The 23914-nt window shown below is 47.1% G+C and overlaps 1 protein-coding gene across 1 annotated transcript; it reads left to right on the top strand.

Moving 5' to 3' along the window:
* The first annotated feature begins 375 nt into the window (after positions 1–375).
* On the top strand, positions 376–22112 carry MTMR8 (myotubularin related protein 8). Its single transcript, XM_069015718.1, has 14 exons — positions 376–444; positions 1966–2088; positions 2978–3140; positions 4827–4984; positions 6580–6708; positions 7949–8083; positions 9798–9930; positions 11436–11545; positions 12452–12577; positions 14047–14096; positions 14661–14861; positions 15271–15399; positions 16210–16336; positions 16848–22112. The coding sequence occupies exons 1-14, from the start codon at positions 421–423 to the stop codon at positions 17073–17075; spliced, it is 1836 nt and encodes a 611-aa protein (XP_068871819.1). The 5' UTR covers positions 376–420; the 3' UTR covers positions 17076–22112.
* Positions 22113–23914: the final 1802 nt, after the last annotated feature.

The raw sequence follows: 23914 nt of genomic DNA, 5'->3' as shown, positions 1-23914 counted from the left end.
GGTACATCCCGGGTTCCAGGCACACCCCGAGGGCTCCGGGTACATCCCGGGTTACGGGCACATCCTGAGGGCTCCGGGTACATCCCGAGGGCTCCGGGCACATCCCGAGGGCTCCGGGTACATCCCGGGTTCCAGGCACACCCCGGGAGCTCCGGGCTCATCCCGGGTTCCAGGCACACCCCGGGAGCTCCGGGCTCATCCCGGGTTCCAGGCACACCCCGGGAGCTCCGGGCTCATCCCGGGTTCCAGGCACACCCCGAGGGCTCCGGGCTCATCCCGGGCGCTGCCCTCAGCGCTGCCCTCAGCCAAGATGGCGGCGGCGCGCGGCTCTCGCGAGGCGGGCGGGCCGGGCCGGGCCGGGGCGGGGCGCGCGGCCCCTCATGGCGGCGGGGCGGGCGCTGGCGGCGGGGCCGGGCGGCCATGGAGCACATCAGCACCCCCAAGGTAACCCCGCCCGGGGCTCCGGCCCGCTCCGCTCCGCTCCGCTCCCCTCCGCCGGCTGCCTTTGCTCCCCCGGCGCGGAGCGGCCCTTGCGCCCTCAGGGCTGCGGGTGGGGGGGAGTCACAGCCGCGGTCCCAAGGTGTTGGTGGCTCCGGCGCTTTGTGGGGAGGGGGGGGTTCAGTGGAGGGGCTGATGCCGAGGTGGTTTGGGGATGATTCCGGAATGTTTCCTTCCTTGCAAAGCGTGGAGATTCCTCTCAGTCCCAATGAGTGAGTCAAAATGTGCTTTTTTTCCCCCATTGAATTAAGTCAAACAGGAGCTCTGGGAATGCTGTGCTGGAAGGAATTGCATTTTTTCAGGCAGCAGTTGATAATTTAATTTTATCCTTTACTGCAAGGAAGGTTATTGCTATTCGTTTTATTCTCTGGGACATTGTTTGGGGATGCTCCTTACCCCCTGCCCTGCAGTGTTCTGCTGGTCCTGCATGTCTCTAGTGCCCTGAAAAGGGCAATATTATATTTAATGGTTATAGCTGCTGAAAAACATGACCTGCTAAGAGGACACTGAGCCCAAGAGTCTGCTCTCCAAGTTTATTTCCTGAGATTTTCCATGATTTACTTGAGACCAGCATAAGGAGGCTCACACATTCAATACCCAGAGCTAATCTATCTTGTACTGCTAAAACATCTGTTTTTGGTGTTCATCCAATTATTTTTTCCCATTATTCCTTCTTAATGGCGAAAGAAAAATTCCATCTGTGTTCATTAGGCAGCAAATAGGCCAGAAGAAAATCAATCCAGAGTTGTAACATATTTTATTATGTCTGCACTGATGTTTTTTAAAGCTGTTTTTTATTAATTAGCTTGGTGTGGTTTATGAAATGCACTTGGAGGCCAGGAAGTGAGCTACAAGAAGTAGCTACTAACAGGGAATGAGCAGTGGGAAGTCAGACTGGAGAGGGCTGTTCCTTTCAGAGCAACATGTTGATCACCCTGAGCACAGACAAATCTTTCCTTTGCAGTTCTTTGTCTTGATACTTCTGCAGCCTTGCCCAGTGACAAACTGGGATCATCTTGGCTACAAATCCAGTAATCCTGTTAGGATTTGCTGGTGCTGAGCCATGGCTGTTTGCTTAACCTTTATGGCTTTAATTCATGGAGAAATAATTTGAGTTCATGGTGTAAAGCTGACTCGTTGTTGCAGGGGGGACTTAAATTCTTGTATTTTTCTGTCTTGCTTCATGAGCTGTGTATTAGAAGTTGAATGGATGGAGTTCAACAGGTGCTTAGGTAGTTCCTCCATCAAAGCTGGACTTGGAGGAATTTCTGCATGGAAAGGGTGGCCAGGCCTTGGAAGGGGCTGCCAGGGAGGTTTGGAGTCCCCATCCCTGGAGGGACAGCTGGATGTGGGCTGGGTGACAAGGTGGGAATTGGGCACAGGCTGCACTCGATGATCCCGGAGGACTTTTCCAACCTCAGCAGTTCTGGGATTCTGAAGTGTTTTCATCCTGTGCTCCTGCTGCAGGTTGAAAACGTGAAGTTGCTGGATCGCTACGCCAACAGGAAGGCAGCGACCGGGACCTTGTACCTGACAGCCACACACCTGATCTACGTGGATGCCTCTGCTGAAGTCAGGAAGGAAACATGGGTATGGTGGGGTGGAAACACACCTGGAAGGGTTGCTTCGGATCACAGAATGGTTTGGATGGGGAGGAACTTGAAGGATCATCCCATTCCACTCCTGCCACGGGCAGGGACACCTTTCACTGTCCCAGGTTGCTCCAACCTGGCCTTGGACATTTCTAGGGATGGGGCAGCCACAGCTTCTCTGGGAAATCTGTGCCAGGGCCTGCCCACCCTCCCAAGGAGCAATTCCTTCCCAATATCCTATCTATCCTTGCCCTCTGGCAGTGGGAAGCCATTCCCCGCTGTGTCCTGGAACATAATGTTCTCATTTCCAGAATAAACGAGTTTGGGAATTCCGAAGCTGTAGTGGTCTTTTATGGCATTTTGATACCAAAGGCTTCCCCGAAACAGCTGCTTGGAAAGGAAATGAGCACAGTGGTGATGTGACCTGATAGAGTTCACTCATGGAATTAGTGTCAGTTCAAGGAATGTAAAAAACTTGTGTAATTTCCTATCTCAAACTCAATATACAAAACCACTAAACATGAATTTGCAGCTTTTAGAAGTGCAGAATTAGCACTGAAACGAGCCTATTTTATTAATGTTAAGGTGAAAGGGGAGTGACAGAATTTATTTCATATGTGCAAGGAAAGCAAAGTGCACCTGGTAAACTGAGCTGCACATCTGCCTCTGAAAGTAATTTATGTAGGTCTGTGTTCTTTCAGTCCTGCTTTAGTTCCCTGGGCTTTGGGTGCAGTTTATGTTTGATAAATATCACAAATAAACTCATTTTCTGCTGCTCCTTAGCTGCAGGAAGCACAAATAGCTGATTGTATTACAAAGGTTTCAGATCTGCTTGTACTGCTCACAGCTTTATCAGTGACAACTGGTGTTTGTTCCCTGTTCTCCAGATCCTGCATCACCACATCTCCAGCGTGGAGAAGCTGCCCCTGACCACGGCCGGGTACCCCCTGCTCATCCACTGCAAGAACTTCCACGTGGCTCACTTTGTCATTGGGCAGGAGAGGGACTGCCACGACGTGTTCACCTCCCTGCTCAAGCTCTCCCAGCCAGGTACCGGGGATGGGAGTCTGGCCTGGGAACCTTTGGAATGCTCTGAGCCGAGCCCTGGGAAAGCTGTGCAAAGTTCATATCCCAAACCCGGCCCCGGTCAGTCACTTGTGTCACCCAGCTGTGTTGGCTGTGTGCAGTTCTGCCCTTTCCAGCTGATCCAGGCATTCACAGAATGCCAGGATCCCACAAATCGGCATCTTTGCTGTTTCCAGCAGCACGTTTGGGCTGCTCTGCAGCGTTTGCTCAGTTGGGAAAGCCTGTGCTTCACCCTGCCCTGACTCAGAGACTCTTAGAGTGTGAGCCAGACACCCTCAAAAGCCTGTGCTCTCTTCTAGCTCCAGCTTTTTATTCCAGCATGGATGAATTTTCAGGCTCTTCTTGCAGGACAGCATTCCACTGAGTTCCCACCTGGCTTCTGCCTGTGGCAGCCTCCGGTTTTGGGGTGCTAGAACCAGTATTTGGAGTTGTATTATTAAAAGGATGTCATTTGTAATTGCAAATGGTGTCACCAGGCTGAGGGGGGGGAGTTAATGGCACCAGGCAGCTTCTTGCTGGCCTTCACACAGGACTGGGCTGGAAACCCTGTAGGAGAAACGGGGTTTGCTGAGTTTGGATTTTATTTTAATTTATATTAAGCCTTGTGTCTATTCCCAGCATCCCTCTTGTGCTCTTTGGAGTTTTCTTAGTTCTGAAGTTCTCCCTCTGATGCTGTAGCTGGCAGGTTTGTGGTGTTACATTTAAAAGCTGTCACTGCTCTTTGAGGTTCTAAAAATTAGAGGTTTGGGTAGTGCCTGAAGCATGGGAGGTGTTACTGCAGGGGCTCACACCAGTTTTCTTTGTTCTCTACTTAACTGTGTAAATGCTGTAGCTCTTTCTTTTCTTCTGCTTCTGGATTTTAACAGTGCTTTTTGTTTGTTTGTTTGAAGATGTCTGTGAGTGTGCTCCCTTCGTGGATTTTTGGCAGAGCACATCATTACTGATGATTTGCACAGGTGTGATGGAGAGCTCTGGGTTACCTGCCCAGTAACCAGCTGCTTTATCAGCCTCTGACAGGTTTCCCTGTGTGTCTGGAGCTGCCTTGGGAATCAGCTGAATGAGTTATTGGTTGGATTTGCATTTTGTGAAGAGAGGGAAGGAGATTGGGATGGTAAATGGGCATTTGTCAGAGCCAGCCTGGAGCCTTTGTTGGGCTGACAGCAATATTCCACACATCCCTAAAGGCTTCCAGTCTCAGAATTTCTGGGTGAGCAATGGCCTTGCAGCTGTGCAGGAGCTGTTGTATGAACTCTCCACAGAAAACAGATCTTTTCATCCATGTTTTAATGTGAGGGTTAATGGTTATGATATAAATCTCATCTAACATTGCTTACTGCAGTGAATTCAGGAGGCAATCAATGGTTTAGGAGAAATTACTTCTTCCGACCTAAACAGTAAAAACACTTCTTTAGAATTAATGTATCTCCCTGCATTTGGGAGCTGAGTATTGGAAATTCCTTAGGATTCCAGGATGAATTGTCAGCACTTGGTGCTACCCCAGCCAAAACCCTATAAACATGAGGTTAAGAAGTTTTAAATATCTCCAGCACTCCTCTGTAGCACTCAGTTACTGATTTCCAGAAGTTTTGGGCTCTCTGGATGTCTTTGCATCTCTAACTTGTTGATTTTTTTTTTCCTTCTCCTTCCCAGTGAAACCCGAAGAACTTTATGCTTTCTCTTACAATCCTAAAATGTCCAAAGAGAACCGGGAAATGGGATGGAAACTGATTGATTTGAAACTGGATTACCAGCGCATGGGAATTCCCAACGACTACTGGGAAGTAACGGATATTAATAAGGACTATGAGGTAATTCCTGCCCAGAGGAGCCACTTACTGCACTATCTCCTTGTTGTTATTAATGACAGCCCTGCTGCTGCCTCTGGGGAGCGAGGAGCTCACTCGGTTTGAGTCAAAGCACATCATCTTGATGTGCAGTTGCAGATAATGATGCTCCAGGAGAGCTGCAGAGTCACCTTGTTGTGCTTTGATTCCCCTGGCAAGGGACCAGAGCCTTGTTTTCCTGCAGAAATGTCAAACCATCTGTTGGGCAAAGCCTCAAGTACCCTGAGCTGCTTTTGGTATTTCCAAAGCCTGTCCCACCTGGCTGGCGACAGATGTGGAGGAGAGAAGGAAATGGCAGCAGTTTGGATGGGTGGGGAATGAGGCAGAGCGGAGAGGGACTAGGGAAGGAAGGAAGGAAAAAACAGCAGTGGAAAACAGACCTTTTTTTGCTTTCTCAGTTGGGTCTTCTGCTATCTAAGGGCTCTCTGTCATTTCAGTCTGAAGTGCCTGCTGCTGTTATTTTCCCTGAAAGGCCAACTTGCATCTAAACAACATTAAACAAAAGCATTTGTCAGCAAGCTTGTTCAAAATCCTGCTCCGCTTTATTTCCCTTTTTATTTCCTCTGGGGCTGTGTACAGTCAGACCTGGCTGGTAAAAAGCCAGAACAAGAGACTACAAGGAAGACACCAACATATTGACAATCCTGAATCCCTTCCCATGGCTCTCCACTCCCTTCCCCTGGTAGCTTTCTTCACTTCAAGCTTTGGGTTGAAGAGACACAAGCTTGTGCTGTCAGAGGTGACTTCCAGTTTTACCTGCCTGTGCCTGTGGAGGCCTGAATTGAGATCTGATGTGAGAGGTGCTGTTTGCAGTAGCTGCTGAGGGCACCTGAACATGGCCATCTCAAATCATTAATCACTCTGAGGCTTTGCTTGCTGCAGTGGAACTCCCCAGTGCTTTAGAATTTCCTCAGGGTTTCCAGCCTGTGTTTTAAAATTGTCAAGCCTGATGTAAAGCCAGGCTTGGAGAGCAGCTTATCTGTGAAGTCCGTGCTGCAAAGGCTGTGCTTGTTTGAGGAGAAGGGATGAAGCTGCTCTCTGAGGATTCCACCTGAGTGCTGGAAGTGCCTTTCAGGTTGCATAAGATTTAGAGAGAACTTTTTAAGTATAGTTGTTCTTATTTTCTCTTTTTGTGGAAAGGAATTCTTGGCTGTGAGGGTGGGCAGGCCCTGGCACAGGGTGCCCAGAGCAGCTGGGGCTGCCCCTGGATCCCTGGCAGTGCCCAAGGCCAGGCTGGACATTGGGGCTGGGAGCAGCCTGGGACAGTGGGAGGTGTCCCTGCCCAGGGCAGGGGTGGGATGGGATGAGCTTTAAGGTCCCTTCCAACCCAAGCCATTCTGTGAATCTAAATTAGAAACTTCCATCAAATTTCTGGATTTAAAGATCTTCCTTTTACTCTGCATTGTGCAGTCCGGTTTTTAGGTTCAGCTACAGAGTTGATTGTTTCCCTGCATTATTTTTCTGCATACCTCATAACCTAATCAGCTAAAGATGAATTTTTCATGAATTTTGAAGTGCTCAGTAGCAATATCTGGGTTTTTTTCTCTCTTCTCCCTCAGGTTTGCAGCACGTACCCTCCTGAAATCGTGGTGCCTCGAGCTGCCACCAAGGCAGTGGTGATGGGAAGTTCAAGGTTCAGGAGCCGAGGGCGGATTCCGGTGCTTTCTTACTTATATAAGGAAAACAATGTTAGTGCTTCTCTGCCTGCTGCCTTGGGGGGAAGGAAGGGTTCCCCTTTTTGTCCAGTTCCCCTCTAATGAAAGGAAAGAATAAGATAATTATTAGATTTGAGGCCTTTGAGAACTTTGCTTCTCTTAAAGGCTTTCATTCTGAGTCACAGAATGAGCTAAAGGCAAACACTTGGAATGCATCCAGAGCCCTGCAAAAAGCACACACTTTCCAAGCTTCCTGTTGGGAACTTTTTTCTTAATCAGTTTTCAGCAATCCCTTCTGATGTGGGGTTTTTTAATCTCCTGTTTAGCTATATTGAATAATGTTTTATCGAGTTATATGTTGACTTGGCTGGATTTTCTTAATATTGAAGAGGAGGAACCACCCTGAAATAAATCCCCACTAGATCAGAATAAGTGAAGGTTTCATTTTTTTTTTTCCACTGAAGACCAGAATGTAAATTTGTAACTTTGCTGCCTCAGCAGTGTTTTAGATGCTGATGTTAGGAAAATTCTGTCACAGCCAAATTGTTGTTTTCCTGAGGAAGCGTGCCTTGACCTGTGCACTGCCTGGAGTTGTGCTGGAAACTAATGAAATTTCCTTAAAATGTACCCAGTGCTGCTCTGAGTGTGCAACGGCAACAACTGATAAGGAAAACTCAAAAGAATGGTTTGGAAATAGAAACCAAATGGAACACATGAGGAATTGCTGCCTTCCAGTACCTTCAGGAGGCTCATGGAAAGGAAGGAGAGGGACTTTTATATGGCCACAGTGACAGGACAAGTGGGAATGGCTTTCAGCTGCCAGAGGGCAGGATCAGATGGGATGTTGGGAGGGAATTGTTCCCTGGGAGGGTGGGCAGGCCCTGGCACAGGGTGCCCAGAGCAGCTGTGGCTGCCCCTGGATCCAAGGCCAGGTTGGAGCAGCCTGGGACAGTGGAGGGTGTCCCTGCCCATGGCAGAGGGAGGAACGAGACATTTTGAAGGTCCCTTCCACCGAACCATTCTGGCATTCCATGAACTGCTGACATTTGGGGCAGTGCCCATCAGGCAGAGCAGTTTGAGCCTCCTCAGCCTCACCACTTCCAGTTTCCCGAAGTTCTCGCTTTGCGGAGTGGCCCAGTGGTGTTCCTGTGTGTCCACCTCAGCAGCAGCCTTTCAGAAGGAGCCCACAGGACAAGGAAACTGCGACCCCAGAGGGGTTTGGGGTGGGAGCAGGGGCTGTGGGAGCAGGGCTGATGCTGTGTGTGTGTTGCAGGCCGCCCTGTGCCGCTGCAGCCAGCCCCTGGCCGGGTTCAGCGCGCGCTGCCTGGAGGACGAGCAGATGCTCCAGGCCATCCGAGAGGCCAACCCCGGCAGCCCCTTCATGTATGTTGTAGACACAAGGCCAAAGGTACCTCCATGGGCTTGGGGCTGCTTTTAAATCTCTTGTCTGAATGAGCAGTGCTGTTTCCAGTTCATTCTGTCACAGTTCTGGGGCGGTCCTGCAGCAGGAGTGTGGGATCAGGCTCCTGGGTCAGGGTATACAGCTGGAATGTGAAGTGCTCCTAAGGACTCTGCCCTCCTGGAGTATCCTGGGTTGAGGTTTGTGCTCAGGATGACCTGATGGAACTGGTTGGGACAGTGAAGCATTTTCCTGCAGAGCCCTAAAGGATAAAGGAGAGAACTGGAAGTGGAGTTGGAGAGAAGCCTCAGGATTCAGTTCCACGAGGCTGAAGTGCTTTTGTTGGCAGATCTGGGAGGAAGTGGGACTGGGGAAAGCAATCCCTCCCTTTTTTTTTCCCCTTTTAAAAATAACACTCATGATGTTCTCATGATGGAGTTTAGTACAACTCAAGTTTGGGGCTAGAACTTGGGAGCTGAGGGGCTTATGTGAGAGGAAATATTTGCAAAATGAAATTTTTAATGACTGTCATCTTGGAGATCTGAGTTTAGAAAGCAATTCCAATGGTTCTCTTGTAAGGATATGGATTAGGAGTGCTGGTATAAGCCAATTAGAGCAGGAGGGTTTTCATAGCACACAATTATTTAAATGCAAAGATTTAAATTGCTCTGAGTATTTAAAAATAGAGCTTTCTGAGAACCTGCTTCACTGTTCAGATATTGCAGTTATTTTATATAAACTACAAATTTAGTTAAATTATGGCAAGGGCAAGAAAGCAAAAGTTTTTTGGGGGAAAATAGGGAATGTTTCACGTTGTCCCAGTGTGTATCTTGGCTTTTAGTGTGACATTTCCTAGAGATCCCCTGTTCTGTAATGATGTGTGCATTTATAGCAGGCACTGCATGTTCTTTTGGCACAGCCAGCTTGCAGTGGCAGAGATGTGCCACCCAAACCCATCACTGGTGGCAATTTTGTGCTAAAGCATTTGGTGACAAGGGGAGAATTTATAATTGGTGACACTTCTCCTTCTAACCCAACCTGTCCCACTCTGGCAGAACTGAAGCACTGGGGTTATTTTACAGTTCTAAAGGTGTCTGTGCCATATCTGACTCTTCTCTCACAAAATCTGCCCAAATTGATAAGGGGGGGTTGAGCTGCTCTATTTTCTGCCCCACCAAAGATGTCCTGGTAGCTCTCAAACTGGTCTGGGGGACTGTAAGAGCAACTGGCTTCTTTTCTACTTCTTTCCTGCAGTTGCTGTGTTCTTTGTGCTCAACTTGAATGTTTCTATGTTTCCCTCAGGTGGCTTTATTTCCTCTGTGCATGTATGTCTGTGAAAAGCTTGGGAATTCTCTTGCTATTTCTGTACCACCATGTATGTATGTCCCTGTTAAAAATGGCTTTCCTAGTTCTGCTTCCTTGTGCCTCTCTCTGAATTTCTTTAGGTAGCTTCACAGTTAGGGCAGGCTCGGTGTCTCTGATGACAGCAGAAATTGGGGGTTGATACTGCCCTAAGTAGGGTCTTAATGAGCCTCTGACTAATGAACTGCAGTAATTTTAGTGAAACAGCTGCAAGAACTGTCTGGGAGGTGGGGAAGTACAGCTGAGTAACAGTTTTGTCCAGTACATTTTCTGGGAGATTTTTAAAAAAGGACTTGCAAAGCAGCCTCTCTGAACTGTGTGGTGATTTTCTCTTTTCTTTCCTGTCCCTTGAATTTGCCAGTTGAATGCCATGGCTAACAGAGCTGCTGGGAAGGGCTATGAGAATGAAGATAATTATGAAAACATTCGTTTTAAGTTCATTGGCATAGAGAACATCCATGTGATGAGGAGCAGCCTGCAGAAACTGCTGGAAGGTGGGTACAACCCTGGGAGGGCTTTGTCTTTCTTACCCCTCCTGGACAGAACCTCCTGCTGAATGTCCAGAAGTTCCATGCACAGTTGTGCTGTGAGGGAAGCAAAGTCAGCATCTTGCTTTGTTTGCTGCATTCAAGTGGCTGAAAGTACCAATGCTGTTAAAATGCTTGACATTTTATTTGTTCTTGTTTTTATTGTGGTTCAAAAATAGCAACTAATGCTAAAAACATTCCATAATGTGCCAAATTAATAGAAAAAGGTTAGAGAAACATTACATTTTACAGCTAAGACAGTCTCATGGTTGCTTCTTGACTTACTGAGAGAAAACCAACAGAGTTTGTTCAGAAATACTTTGGGAGGTTTGCCATATTTGGAGTATTAACAGTATTTCTGATTTGAAACACGATTTTGGCATGATCTTCCAAAGACTTGAATCTCATACATACATTGTTCTAACTTTTCATTCATTTCTGATTTCTTTGAACCAAACTTCTTTAAAATGTATTAACGGAATGTTTTAATACATAAATATATTAAAATGCAGAGTAATTAAGCTCATTGTGATCATAGGGAAGAATGCAAAGCAGGGCAGAAGAATCACCTGAGCCATTGGGATTAAGGGTGGAATGAGGCCCAGAGTTTCACTAAGGGAATTTTGGAGAAGTTCCATAAAGGTGATGGCAGAGCTCTGCTCCCTGGTTTCCAGCACTGCTGCCATTCCCTGTGCAATGGGGCAGAGGGGATGCTGCAAATCCTTCTGCTTGGTGCCTGTGCTTCATTTTCTACAATGCAGTTCCAGTGCAGTCATCCAGAGTAGGAGTTTAATATTTAAGTAACCACCATAATACTCCTCTTGTTTCCAGATAGTTGGGTAATTGATGCTCCCAGGTGGCCCTGCAGGATCCATGGTGACCTTGGACAAAAATGGGGCTGTTCACAGCTCTGAGTCCTCAATTGGCTCTTCCTGGGAGAGTGATTTTGTGGTGGGAGAAGAGGCAGAATAAATACTTGGTTTTGCTCCCATCTTCTTCTCCAGCAGTGATAAAATCTCATTCACTGGGGTGTTCTGAACTTTATTACTCTCAGTATTTTCTGTGCTGGGTTTCATTAGAGCAGCTGAGTTGCCTTCAAGGTTAGACTTGTTATTTCTGTCTCTAAATTAGAGAGAGAAATAACTTCAAATCTTTGTGGAGTGAGTGAGTGGTTGTAAATGTGATGGGGATTTAGAGCAGAGCAACAGCTCACTGCTGGAAAAAACACAGCTGAATAAATAATGAGTTACCCTTTCTAAGTTACCCTAAACAAAGAGCAGAAGGAGATTTCCAGAGCCTCAAATTCTCACAAAACCAGCAATTTTTTAATTACGAATTTTAGATATACAACCATGAGTGTGTCCTTAAGACAGGATATTGCTGCTAGCACTTAAAACTTTGGGAGAGATAATGAGGAGGTGCAAGGGATGCTGCTCTGGGGTGCCAGCTGATTCCTGTGTGTCTGTTGCCAGTGTGTGAGATGAAGTCCCCCTCCATGAGCGATTTCCTGACGGGGCTGGAGAACTCGGGCTGGTTACGGCACATCAAGGCTGTGATGGATGCAGGTGTCTTTCTGGCCAAGGTAAAGCTGCTCTCCAGCTGCAGCTCGATTCAGAAATGCCTCCTGGTGTGTTAGGGACTGCTGCAAGGCTGGGAAGGTGGCTCTGGGGAGAAGGTGTTGTTCAGGTTGGCCTCAGCTCTCTAAAAATGTTGGAGAACATAAGTGGGTCATGCAGCTGCTGGGCCAATACAGGTCCTGTGTCCTGTATTGTAAGTGGGCTTTACTAGAACTCATTTGAAACACATAAAATCACAAAATGTGAATAAATTACCTTTATAGACCTTTCTTTGTAGCAGTACAAACAACTCCTAACCCTGTGCTCGTTGTTCATCCACTGCTCTGCTTTAATTGAGGGATGATTTGGACCAGTTGATTTTCTCCTGGCTTTGTGTGATGTACACACTGCAATTTTGATTATTCAACACAGTCCTCATTTCTGCAGAGCTGGTGGCTATGCAGGTCAGGCAGAAGGAAGGAAGTCACTAAGGAGTAGTAAAGGGTGTGCAGGAAGTTTGTGGAGAGTGTAGTGAGTAGTAAATGTTGGTTTTTCTTTCACAGTTTTCCCATGTCACAAGCAAGAAACTTTTGTGTTTCTCTCCTGCCCTAAGGGATGGGATGGGGGGAAGTTGGGATCAACTCCTCTAATTTATCTGGAAGTTCTAATCCCTGGGTGTCCAACTATTATTCTTTACTCACCCACCAAATTTTTTCCTCAGAGGAAGAGCCTGGGAATCCTTGGCCTTCCAGAGATCACCAGGGCTCTTTTTTACCAGCCTGCTGCAGCGCTTTGTTCTAGCTGGGGCTTCTCTGCATGGAATGGTGCATTCCCATGGGCTAGAGGAGAGATGACAAGCATTCCCCTGGGGTTTTGGGGCGATGCAGGTGAAGGGCTGTGTTTCCCTGAGCTCTGTGCTGTGTCCCTGGCAGGCTGTGAGGGAGGAGAGGGTCAGCGTGCTGGTGCACTGCTCCGACGGCTGGGACCGCACGGCCCAGGTCTGCTCCCTGGCTGGCCTCCTCCTGGACCCCTTCTACAGGACCTTCAAAGGCTTCATGGTAAGGACTGCAACTCCAGTGCAAACAGGCCCTGCTCAAAGTGGCTCAGGCCATTTCCTGGGCCGAGCAGTGGTGACCTATATAAAGCAGCTTTGATTCTGTAAGGGGCTGTAATTGCTGTGAACAGCACAGCAGCAGCTGATTGACAATTCCCAAATCCTTGTATCCTGCAACGTCTACATGGGAGCCACTAATGAGAGATTTCAGCAAAGGATGCAGCTCTGGCAGCAATCCACCAAAAAGTGGTGGAGGAGTGTCCTGAAGGTCTCTCATCTGCTGGGATTTGAAATTGGGTGATCTTGGTCCTGTCCCCGTCCATCAGTCGAATCTGTGTCATTTCACACCCTTTTTAAAGCCATTTCACTTTAATTTGGCTGTTTGCTTCTAATGCAGGCTTTTTCTTCATTTGCAGCCATCCCTGCATGAATTCAGGGCAGTCTGTGATGTTTCTTTCCAGTCATCTCTTGTTAAATACCTGAAGAGCTGCTCTGTCTCAGGAGAGTTCCTTGAAAGAATCCCTGAAATCAGAACAATGCAGATTTTGCCTCTTCCAGTGCCAGGACTGTTTCCTTGCATCCCATGCTGGTTTTATTGTTTCTATTTTTGTTTCTGGATTATACTGCAGCCTCTTAACGGTTAAAATTCCATCAGCACATGAAACATCTGCCTGTCTCTGAACCAGGATTTATCTTAGGAGCAGTGACACAGATACATCCTTGTCTGTCCTCTGAGACAATGGTTTGTAGGCACAACCCCCCTGACAGGGTTGTTCCTAAATGAATTCATTGGCAGTGCAAGGAATGGAAAAATTCAAGAAGCAATATAAAAGAACTTTTCTAAGAACTCTTGTGGGTTTCTGCCTTCCTTCTCTTAATCTGGATGATGATGGCAGGAATTATCTTTAGCTATGATCCAGCAAAGTGATAATGGATGCAGCTTCAGTCATGTGAGACATCTGTAAGGAAAACACTGCTTCCTTATAATTTTCTATAACTACAGGCATCCATTTAAAAGAAAAAATACCATGTAGTTGTTCTGATTTCATCCTGAGCTCCTCATTACACAGCTGTACTTCATATATTTCTTTTTGTCTGTTAAACATTTGTTGAACTCCAGTTGCTGATTTATTTTGCTGAATATCACAGTACTCTTTCCCAAATTAGATAGCACAGTGTAATATTAAGCTGTTAATTCTTTGAGCTCAATATATTTGTATATTATTATTTTAACGACATGGAAACTCCCTCAAAATGGTACTTTGGAAATGAGTTCTGATTCCAGCAGTGCCATTGCCTTGGTAACTGGATAATCTATAAATCACAATTCCTGTTTCCATTGATTTCTGGGGATATATTTATAGCAATAGGGTCAGCAGGTTGTCAGCTTTTTAGGCTTTAACATTAAAGACTTCATTTTGCTTTTTTAACCAAAGTAATGCTCTTTGCTTAATCCCTGTTTTGAACCTGCAGGTCCTGATAGAAAAGGAGTGGATTGCAATGGGCCACAAGTTCTCACACAGGTGAGAGGGGCACATTCCCCTGGGGGGAGCGAAACCAAAACAGTGTCTGCAGGTTTAGAGGACCCCATGGAAAATTGAAAAGGAGAAAACATTTGGAAAATATTTGCATTGCAAGTCAGTGTCTGCTAAGGCTGTGCTTTCATCACGGTGTTTTTATTGCTTTACAAAATCATTGTATGAATTCTGGGTGTTTTCTCACCTGCAAAACTGTATTATTTGAGGAGTGCTAATCATGGAATCACAGAATCATGAAGGTTGGAGAAGACTTCCAATATCATAAAGCTCAACCATCCACCAGCACCAGCCCATGTCCCCAGGTGCCACATCCACACATCTCTTGAACACTTCCAGGGACGCTGAGCCCTCTCTGGGCAGCCTGTCCCATCCACAATGCTCCAACAAGACCTGTTAATTCTGCAGCCATCTCCTGGAAGAAAATCTCAGCCACTTTGTCAGGACTTTCCCAAGTTCAAAGCATAAACTTGACCTGGAAGAAAACTTCTGGCGAGGGGCCCTTTTGTGGTGGGTGACAGAGGACTTACCCTGGTTTTTGCACCTCTCTAGGTGTGGCCACCTGGATGGGGACCCCAAAGAGGTGTCCCCTGTGTTCACCCAGTTTGTGGAGTGTGTGTGGCAGCTGATGCAGCAGTTCCCCTGCTCCTTTGAGTTCAACGAGCGCTTCCTGCTCGAGCTCCATGACCACGTTTATTCCTGCCAGTTTGGCAACTTCCTGGGCACCTGCCACAAGGAGCGGGAGGAACTCAGGTGAGCTGGGAGTCTGTGGAGCCACCAGGCCACAAATCCCTTGGAATGTCTCAAAAAGGGGCAGGATGGGTGTGTTTTATGGAATTGGAGATTGTAGAACATAACCATCTATCAAGACAATGTTACCCTTAACCACTGTGAGAAAAGAAAGTGAATTACATCCCAAAAGAATGTGAATTATATCTCAAAAAAGGTGTTTTAGTTTGGATCACAATAATAACTTGTAGATATCCCTTCTGGACAGGAGAGTGTCCATTTTAATTCCTCAGTGATGTATCCTCATGAAATCAATCATAGCCATCATAAAAATAATTCTCAGCTCCCTTAATCTAATTCTACTCCCAACATCTGCAGTTATTAATCCACTTGCTGCTTCTTTTAGTGATCAGTTGTTCTTTGTACTTGCCAGAATCTTTGAGAAGACCCATTCTCTGTGGCCTTTCCTCTTACAGAGGAAGCAGGAGTTGAGAAATCCTTTGTACAGAGGGTTTACAGCTTACAAAGAGCTTCAACCAAACACTCTACCTTTCAGTTTCCAGTAAGTTGCTCAGTTAAGAAGGGGAAGGAGGAGGATGTTTCTTTCATTGTAATGTAGATTGATAACTCAGGTTAAATCAAATAAGTTTGCTCTGATTATCTTGGTTTATTTTACCTTTCCCCTCCATTCCTCAGGCATAAACAACGAGGAGCAGTGCGAAGGTTAAATAAATTCAGGCGCTGTAATTTAAAATATTTTTAATTTGGTGTTGAGAAAGATGGTGGGGAAAGGCAAGGAAAAGCAGAACTTCAGAGAGAAGCACACACACACCCTGACTGCTTGCTCTGTCACATTAAACCTTTCCAAAAGTTCCTCTTTTCCTCCTTTTTAATGTATGTTAAGAAGTCTTTCAAGCAGGGATTTCGGTGCCCAGTCCAGGGTTTTTCCCAGAGCAGGCTTGGGTTGCCAGGTCTGTTTTATTGCCCAGGGTGTCACAACAGATCTGGGGAGTTTTGCTTTGTTTGTGCCTCACTCCTGGGCCCTGCTGAGAGAGAGGGGGATGAAAATGTGATTTTAAGTGCTTTGTGTGCAAATAAAAGTTGGGAGGTTGGGCAAACCAAGGATTGGAAGATAAAGTGCCCAAGCTTCCAGTAAATCTGCTATTAAAAAAATGTATTTTCATCCTATTCTAATATTTACTGCTGGGTTTTTTAACTTTAAGAAAAGTTGCCCATTGCTACTGAATTTTATAGTCCGGGGTCGTGGCAGGTTTTAAAATCAATTACCGATCTCAATTTATTAAAAATATTAACCAGCATCTATTTGTTGGCAAGAATGCACAACTGATTCTCATTTTTGCCCATTTCTGAGGTTCTGGTGTGGGATGTACAATCGCTTTGACAAGGGCATGCACCCGAAGCAGTGTGTGCTGGATCAGCTGCTGAGCTGCATCAGCCAGAAGGTGACACTGGAGGACAACGCATCCGAGCTGGAAAACGTGAGGCACAAAGGGTTTCAAATCCCCTGGTGGGTTTGCAAAGTGGAACTGGGATTAAACTGGGACACTGAGGAGTTGTTGCAACCAGCTGGGTAAAAATTAGGTGTTCAGTGACAAAGTTCTGTGTGTTAAAAACCCCAAAGCAGCCTCCAACCAATCAAAATACAGTATCTAAAATACACCAGTGGGAAGAATATTGGTGTCCTTTGCTAGGGTAATGTGAATGCTGAAAACTTCAGCTTTATTAATGAAACACTGATGTTTGTGTCAGACATGGGAGGATTTGTGTCCACCTATTCCTGATGTTTGTGTCAGGCATTTGAGGATCTGTGTCCAGCTGTTCCTGATGTTTATATTGGACATGGCAGGATCTGTGTCCAGGCACTTCAGTGCTGGATTGGAGAGCTGGAAAAGAGGCACTGCCACAGGGCTGCTGTGTTGACACCTGCTTTTTGTCCATCTCTGGCATCTGGGTATTAATTCTTTGTTTTATGCCTTTTTATCCGTGCAGAAACTCCCTTTCCTCGACGGCCCCTTGCCCAGCGAAGGCTGCTCCTCACCCAAGGCAGGACCTGCTGCTGCCAAAGCCCCAACTCCTGCTCAGGACTGTGGAGAGGGAGCAGCCCCTGGGCTGAGCAACGGCCCCTCCCTGGGCCACCAGAAGCACAAGGAGAGCCCAGCCCAGCCCCGGGATCTCGGAGCCTCCACGGGGGATGGGCAGGCTCAGCACCAGGGATGAGCTCTGGGAGCTGCTGGGTGAAGCTCTGGGGAGCTGCTGCAGCCCCCATTTGCAGCTGAGTGTGAGTAGGGGTGTGCAGGGCTGGGGGAGCAGCTGCTGTGGGGCACAGCTCCTGCAGCTCAGGTGATGCAGAGCTGCCAGGAGGCTGCCTGGCATTCCTGAGAACTTGGCTTTCAGTGGGAACACGTGTATTTCTGAGGGTCTGGGCTGCCTGCCAGCACTGGTGCTTGAGGCTGGAAGAAATCCTGGCCAGTTCTGTGAGGAGCTGGGCAGTGTTTGTAACTGCAGGAGGAAGGATGCAAATCCCTCTGTTCTCAGTGGTGGTCCAAGGTCATCTTAAAATGAGAAAAAATTTCAGTCTGTCTTCAAATGATAAAAAAAACCCCAACCTTTCTTAGCTGTGAATGAATCTCTGCATGGACCCTTGCCTTGTAGCAGAACTGATTCATGTTTTGTTTCCTATGCATATTTGTTACACAAAACCAAACCCCCTGTGCCTTTTCTGAGACAGTGTCAGTGTCCAGCCAGGCCGTTGCTGTTTTTGTGTTGGAGTTTGGAGTGTGGTGTTGGCTCCTGCCTGTAGTCAGTGTTTTTGAGGAGGTTTTTTCCTGCTGCAGCTTCTCCAGGGTTTTTGCTGATGCCCTGAGTTCAGTAGCTTCTTTCCAAGCTGACCTCTTGAAGAATCAGCTTTTATGGACCTCCTTCATTGCCAGGAGTGCAGCAAGCCACAGAGGCAGCCTGGAACTCATGGATTTAGGGTTAGGAATGAGCAAAGACAGGAGAACATTTATGTGGAATTTTTCTTTCTTATTTTATGATCTTGGTTAAACTGAAGCAAGAGAGTAGCTGTTCCAAGCTGGAATCACTGATGAGACAGCAATTGCAGATGGGCTGTATTCTGTTATTGAAATGGGGCCCAAAATGATGAAATCACTTGCTGAGTGATTCGAGGGAATGTCCACATTCCTGGAACTTTAGGGATGTTTTGTCTGTCTCATGAACAGTATCTCTCATGGCAATGAACTTGGGAAGAAACAGAAGAAACAAGGACTTCAATCCCCAGGAACTGGGTGTCACAAATGAGTGTTTGAAGGTCACCCAAAGAATCCTTGGGAGAGGCATCAGCAAAAGCAGGTTTGGTATCAAAAAGTGTGACCAAATTCATTGGCAAGGTTCACTCTGTTACTTATTAAATGGCTAAAGCACAGAGAGAAAAGCTGAAATAGAAAATCAAGCAATCTAAAATCAATCAGTGTGGAGGCTGGGGATGGAAAGGAATGAGGGAGATCCTCCTGTTGAGTCACAAGGCTCAGAGTGGACCAACCTGCCAGACTGAGCCCTGGAATTACCAACAGGTCAGGCCTAAAGGGTTCCTAGAAACAGAGTGGCAGCACTTAAACTCAACAGCAGAGAATCAGCAGATAAGGAATTGAACAAGGGTTTTATGGAGAATTTCCTATAAGCACAACAGGAGCTCCCTTAGAGGCTGAGCTTACAAATCTAAAGTACTCCAGAATCCAGGAGGGCAGCATTCCCAGTGCTTTGGCTCTGGCACAGCCCCAAGGACCATGTCCAGGTGTATCCCTGGGAAAAATTCCCCTCGAGTTCCCTGTTTGTAGAGTCATAAGAGGGTTGGTTTTAGTCAGAGTCACTTTCCAGCCTGGCTGCAGTTTGGGTCAGTATCTTCCTTTGAAAGGTCAATAACAAAAGTGTTCCACTTGGCTTATTCAGGCAAGAAAAATCAGATTGCAGGGCTGTTGGTTAAAGCCAGGATTTGTTATCCAGCCCTGGGAGCAGCCAGTGTTCCTGATAAGCTCAGGGTGCTGCTTATCAAGGTCAGGGCCTGAGGACATTTCTGAGATCATGGTGTGGCCTTGGGGGCGTGGAAGATTCACCCCCCCAAGGAAAGCTGTGCCACAGTCCTTGTTCTGTGCTGAATTGCACAGAATCCCCCTGTGCAGCTCAGTTCAGGGTGCTGCTCTGCTCCCTTTTCAATCTGTTGTTTAAATTAGGTGCTGCCATTAAATTTTCCAATCAGTTTTTCTCTTTTATAAAACATTTGGAAGCCAACTGAAAATATTTGAGCTTTCCCAATCTCCAATAAAAGTTGGAAACATTCCAAAATAACACCAGGAAATGCCATAGCTGTGCTCATGTGCTTTTAACCCGTGGTGAAATCCCTGGGTTAGTCCAGTGTCCAAAAACCAGCCAAAACCTCCCTGAGTGGCTCGTGTTGGGTAAGAAAATACCTGTTCTATTAAGCACATCAAATGCCCGAGGAAAAAGAGAGCACAGAGTTTCTCCACTGCCTGGAATGGCAAAGAGGAAGCTTTTTACTACTGAGGGTTTGTCAGACTTAAATAGAGTTGTTATCAAGGAAGGAGTGGGAGCCACAAGAGGTGATGGATTAAAAATTAATTTCCTGATCACTTGGAATATTGACCCAGGTGTGAGTGATGGATCAGCCCTGTCTTTCCTTTCCAGGGAGTACTGGGCAACATCCATCCCCAAATTCTGTGAGAAAATGGGACATGAGGCCAGGACAGGCACTTTTTAGGACCAATTATTCTGCGGATCATCAGTTCTTTTAATATTTTTAATATTTTAAATATATTCCCTGATTTTCATTAGAGATACAGAACTGGAGAAGGTTTTGACTGACTACTGAAGGATTAAAGGTGCCATGGTTAATTCTTGTAGGAATCCAGCTTGCAGAAGGCTCCTGTAAATGTTCATGTGTTGCTTTGCCTTTGGAATTGCCAATGGAGGAGTTTAACAATCTTTCCTTGTTCCCAAAACTGATGTCTCCACAAAACTCCAGTGTTACTACAGGTGTGTACAACCACCACCAGCTTACTCAGACACTGCAGGTGGTGTAAGCTTGGAGTAACCTTGCTGCTTTTAACTCCAGTGGCAAAACAGAGCCAGAGCCAAAAATTAATGTCCTTTAAACCTCCTGGATTTCATGTGTACAGGCTCAGGCAAAGGCTGCAGTGTGTTAAAAGTCTTTCATGCTGGTGCTGTAATTTAGGAGCTGGAAAAGGTTCCAGGCTTTCCTCTCTTTCCATGAGCTCATGGATTGAAAACCAAGGAACAAGGAGCTTTTTGGTTTTGCTGGTGACTCTGGGCTGTTTGAAGAGCTAAAATGAGGAGCTGCTCAGAGCACTGCAGTGTGTCCTGAGCTCAGGTGGGATCTGAGCTGTGTTCCCTGCTCCTGGAGTGTCCTGCTGGCAGCAGGGCCCGGATCCTCTGCTCCCTGGAGGTGTGAAAGGAATGCAGAAGCTGTTCTGTGGGAATCTGCTGCTGCTGCTGGGCAAAGTTACTGCAACTTCTTTACTCCTAGGGGAGCATCCCTGCTTTGTGAGGTCAGAAATCCTGCTTTCATCTGGAGCACTGCAACTCCTTTCCATTCGGATTCCCGTGACTGGGAGAACTGGGAGGGGAGAGGGTTCTGATCTGCTGCAGATGGGCTCTGCTTGTGTGAAACTCCCCCTTTTCTGGAGCTGCTCCTGCTTCTCCTGGGCGTTCCATGGCTTCTCCAGGACATTCCATGGCTTCCTGCCTGTTCCCAGTGTCTCCTGTGCTGCAACCAGGTGTAACCTTGTAGTGGGCCAGTGCCTGTCATACTCAGAAGCTCAAGAGGGACTCGTGGAGCTTCATTTGAAATGGTTTTAATGTGAATTTCATTCCGTGAGTTATTAAATTGGGTTTTCTTTTGCAGTTGTCACCTGTGGGAGAGAAAATCCAATTGTTGCTGTTTGCTCTGCAGGGAAAAAGTGGGAACAATTGGGTTGTCCATAGTTTTAGTTCTCCATGGCCTCTTTAAGGATGAGGAAAAGCAGTTTGGGAAAGCTTTTAGGTCTGATTTATTCCTGGTCTGTTCCTGTGCTTAGTGATTGCCTTTCCAGGTTAATTCCTTGGAATAAAAATCCGCCTGCTCTGATCCAGAGCCACCCTGACTGGGATGGAGGAGGAGATGGGCTTGGAGGGAGCTGGGAAGCTTCAGGAAGCTTCCCAAGTCCTGCAGAGTGGGATTTGTCAGGAGCTGAAGGTGCCCAGAGCTCCACAGGATCTGCAGGTGCAGCTGTGGGGCTCCAGGTGGGAATGTTGGTGTGGAGCAGCCCTGTGGCTGCTGTTTCCATTGCCTCTGGAAGCAGTGAGCCCTGGCAAGTGCTCCCAAAGCTGAGGCACCCCAGGAAAAGTGTTGGAAAGGGAAGAGCTCCTGTTCAGGCACTGCTGCCCTTCAGCTCCTGGCAGGCCTGGGCAGCCTCAGACCCCAAAGGAATTTCCTGGCTGGATAGCCAGGGGTGACCAGGAGAATTCCAAATGTGTTTTCCTCTGCTCCCTGTCCCCTCTGCTCTGTGCTCAGGGCTGGGGTTGTTTTTATAGGGACCTATCCTGGCTATTCCTGGTTTCCATCCATCCCTCACACACATCCAGGCATTCCCTGGGGGAAGAAGCTGCTCCAAGTGTCCTATTTATGTTTTAATTAGCAGTCCACACTTGATTAATTAGCTGAGGAAGCAGGGGATGTTCAGGCCTGTGTTTGGAGCCAGGCAGGCAGGTGGGCCATTCGTTAGGGCAGGTTTGCTAATGACATTAATTAATGTGTCCTGCTGGGAGCTGCAGGAGCAGGGCAGGGCCAAGGGGTTGTTTTTCTCTCATTTCTCTGTATTTCCATCTAGTTCATGTAGCAGAAACTACTGGAGTAACTCAGCACTGGATCCCATCCTCCAGCTGGATTTTCCTTGTCATCCCCAAGCTGATCCTTGTAGGAATGTCCCTAAAACCGTGTGTAGTGCTGGCTGGGAATGTCCCTGTTGCTGTTTTTTGTCTGTGTCACTGGTGAGGGACATTTGTGGGGGATGAAGCCCCGTTTGGAATGTGCCCCTGAGGGGCAGTTCAGTCCCTGCACTGCTTGAACCCTGTCTTGTCTAGAGGAGAATTGTGTCTGTCCTCTGTGTTTGTCCCACGGAGTCTCACTTGGATTGCAGGTATTTTTATTCCCTACACAAATAAACCCCTTGCCTTTTTAAAGGAACTGGCTGCTCTGTTTATTGGGAATTAACTCAGAAAAACTTGGGAAGGTGAAGTCAGTGAAAGGATCTTAATTAATAAAGTGAGTCTGGAGCCACTTCCCCTCCACAGCACAGAAACGGGGTGATGCCCCTGGTTTGGGGGGGTGCAGGGTCTTAAAAACAACCCAAAAAGGCACATAACCAATGGAAAAAAAGGAATATAACTACAGGGGAAAAAAGGAATCTAACCAATGGAAAAAAGGAATCTAGCCAATGGAAAAAAGGAATCTAACTTGTGGAACTCTATTAAATCTTGGTGTCTTCTGCAAACTGTGCTGCTCTGGAAGGGTTTTTATTTAGATTTTCCTTTCTATATTAAAGCCAAGTATCTCCTCAGTGTTTCCTTGCTCCTGGAGAGCTGTCTGTCCCTCACTCACCTGGCCACAGCTGTCTCCAGGCTGGCTTCCAAAGCTTTCTGAGGGGCAACCAGAGCTTCTGGAAGGAGCTGAGTCCAACCTTCGTGAGTCCAGTGAAGAGGTTTTTTTCTGATGGGTTCAGAGTGAAGAACCCACAGCCCAACTGCTGATGGTGTCCTGGAAAAATCCTCCTTTATCCCATTCTTTTTCATCATGGATAGAGAGGAGTTAAATTTTTGAAGTTCAGACAAACTCAGCTGAGATGGGAAGATGCTCAGGAGGGAGATTCCAGGTACAAAACTTCCCTGTGAATGCTGGGAACAGACTCCAGACCCATTAGCCAGCCCCTGATGAAGATTTTCCACCTTAAAAATGGGTATTTTCTATTCTTGAAGGCAATAAAATGGGCCTGGCACTGGGGTATCCTCAGTCCCTGCGTGTTTCACAGGCTTCTTGCTAATTTTAAATGTTCTTAGTGCTGCCAGTGAAATCTTTCATTTATGCAATTAGACTCGCCTTGCATTTAATTGGATTATTAGCATTAACACAGGCTAGGATTGATAAAACTGCAATTTAATTTGGGGGGAATTTGGACAAAGGGTGTGGTACTTGGAGTTTCTCCTGCCTGCAAGCAGCTCATGGATTCCAGTGTTCTCCTGGAATTTGTGTTTTCCTTCCCTTTGGGGGCATGGAGAGGATGGGGGGATACAAAACCTTTCTCTCAACAACAGATCTTGGAGCTGTGGCAGAGGGAAGGGATCCAGTGTGAATGGAATTGATAAAAATCTATAAATAACCAAAAACCCCATGGATGGACCTGCAAAGTTATGGGATGCTGCTCCTGGATCCCTGAAAGTGTCTGTCCCAGGCCAGGCTGGATGGGGCTTGGAGCACCCTGGGATAGTAGGAGGTGTCCCTGCCCATGGCAGGGGGTGGGAGAGGAGGGATTTTAAGGTTCCTCCCAACCCACACCACCCTTTTATCCCGTTTTCCAAAAGGGAAGGGGCTCCCTGAAGGCGGTGGAAGCAGAGAGCTGAACTCCTGTGGGTTCCAATACTGCCAGAACTCCTCAGGGAATGACTCATGGAGGAGAAGAAACAGAGCTGGATTCCTCCCTTCCTTCCTAAGCCCGTCTTTCGAGTGTTGCTGCACCAAACAAATTGGGAATTCCCATCAGCAGGGCCCTGGGAGGGACGTGCGGTGCAGCCAAGGGATGCTGGGCTGCCGTCCCTGCCCTCTCCTGGGTGATTCCTGGATAACACCTGGATCCCGGTGCTGCTGGAGCCACTTCCACCCTGCGTGGTGAGCAGGGAGAACCCCCAGGGCTGAGTTTTGGAATGCTGGGAGCAGATGTGATGGCCCAGAGGGCAATTCCAGAGCGCAGAGCTGTGCTGGGGCAGTGACT

Source organism: Aphelocoma coerulescens, chromosome 4A (assembly GCF_041296385.1).
Source record: "Aphelocoma coerulescens isolate FSJ_1873_10779 chromosome 4A, UR_Acoe_1.0, whole genome shotgun sequence".
Taxonomy (NCBI): domain Eukaryota; kingdom Metazoa; phylum Chordata; class Aves; order Passeriformes; family Corvidae; genus Aphelocoma; species Aphelocoma coerulescens.
This window is presented reverse-complemented; position numbering and strand designations above follow the sequence as displayed.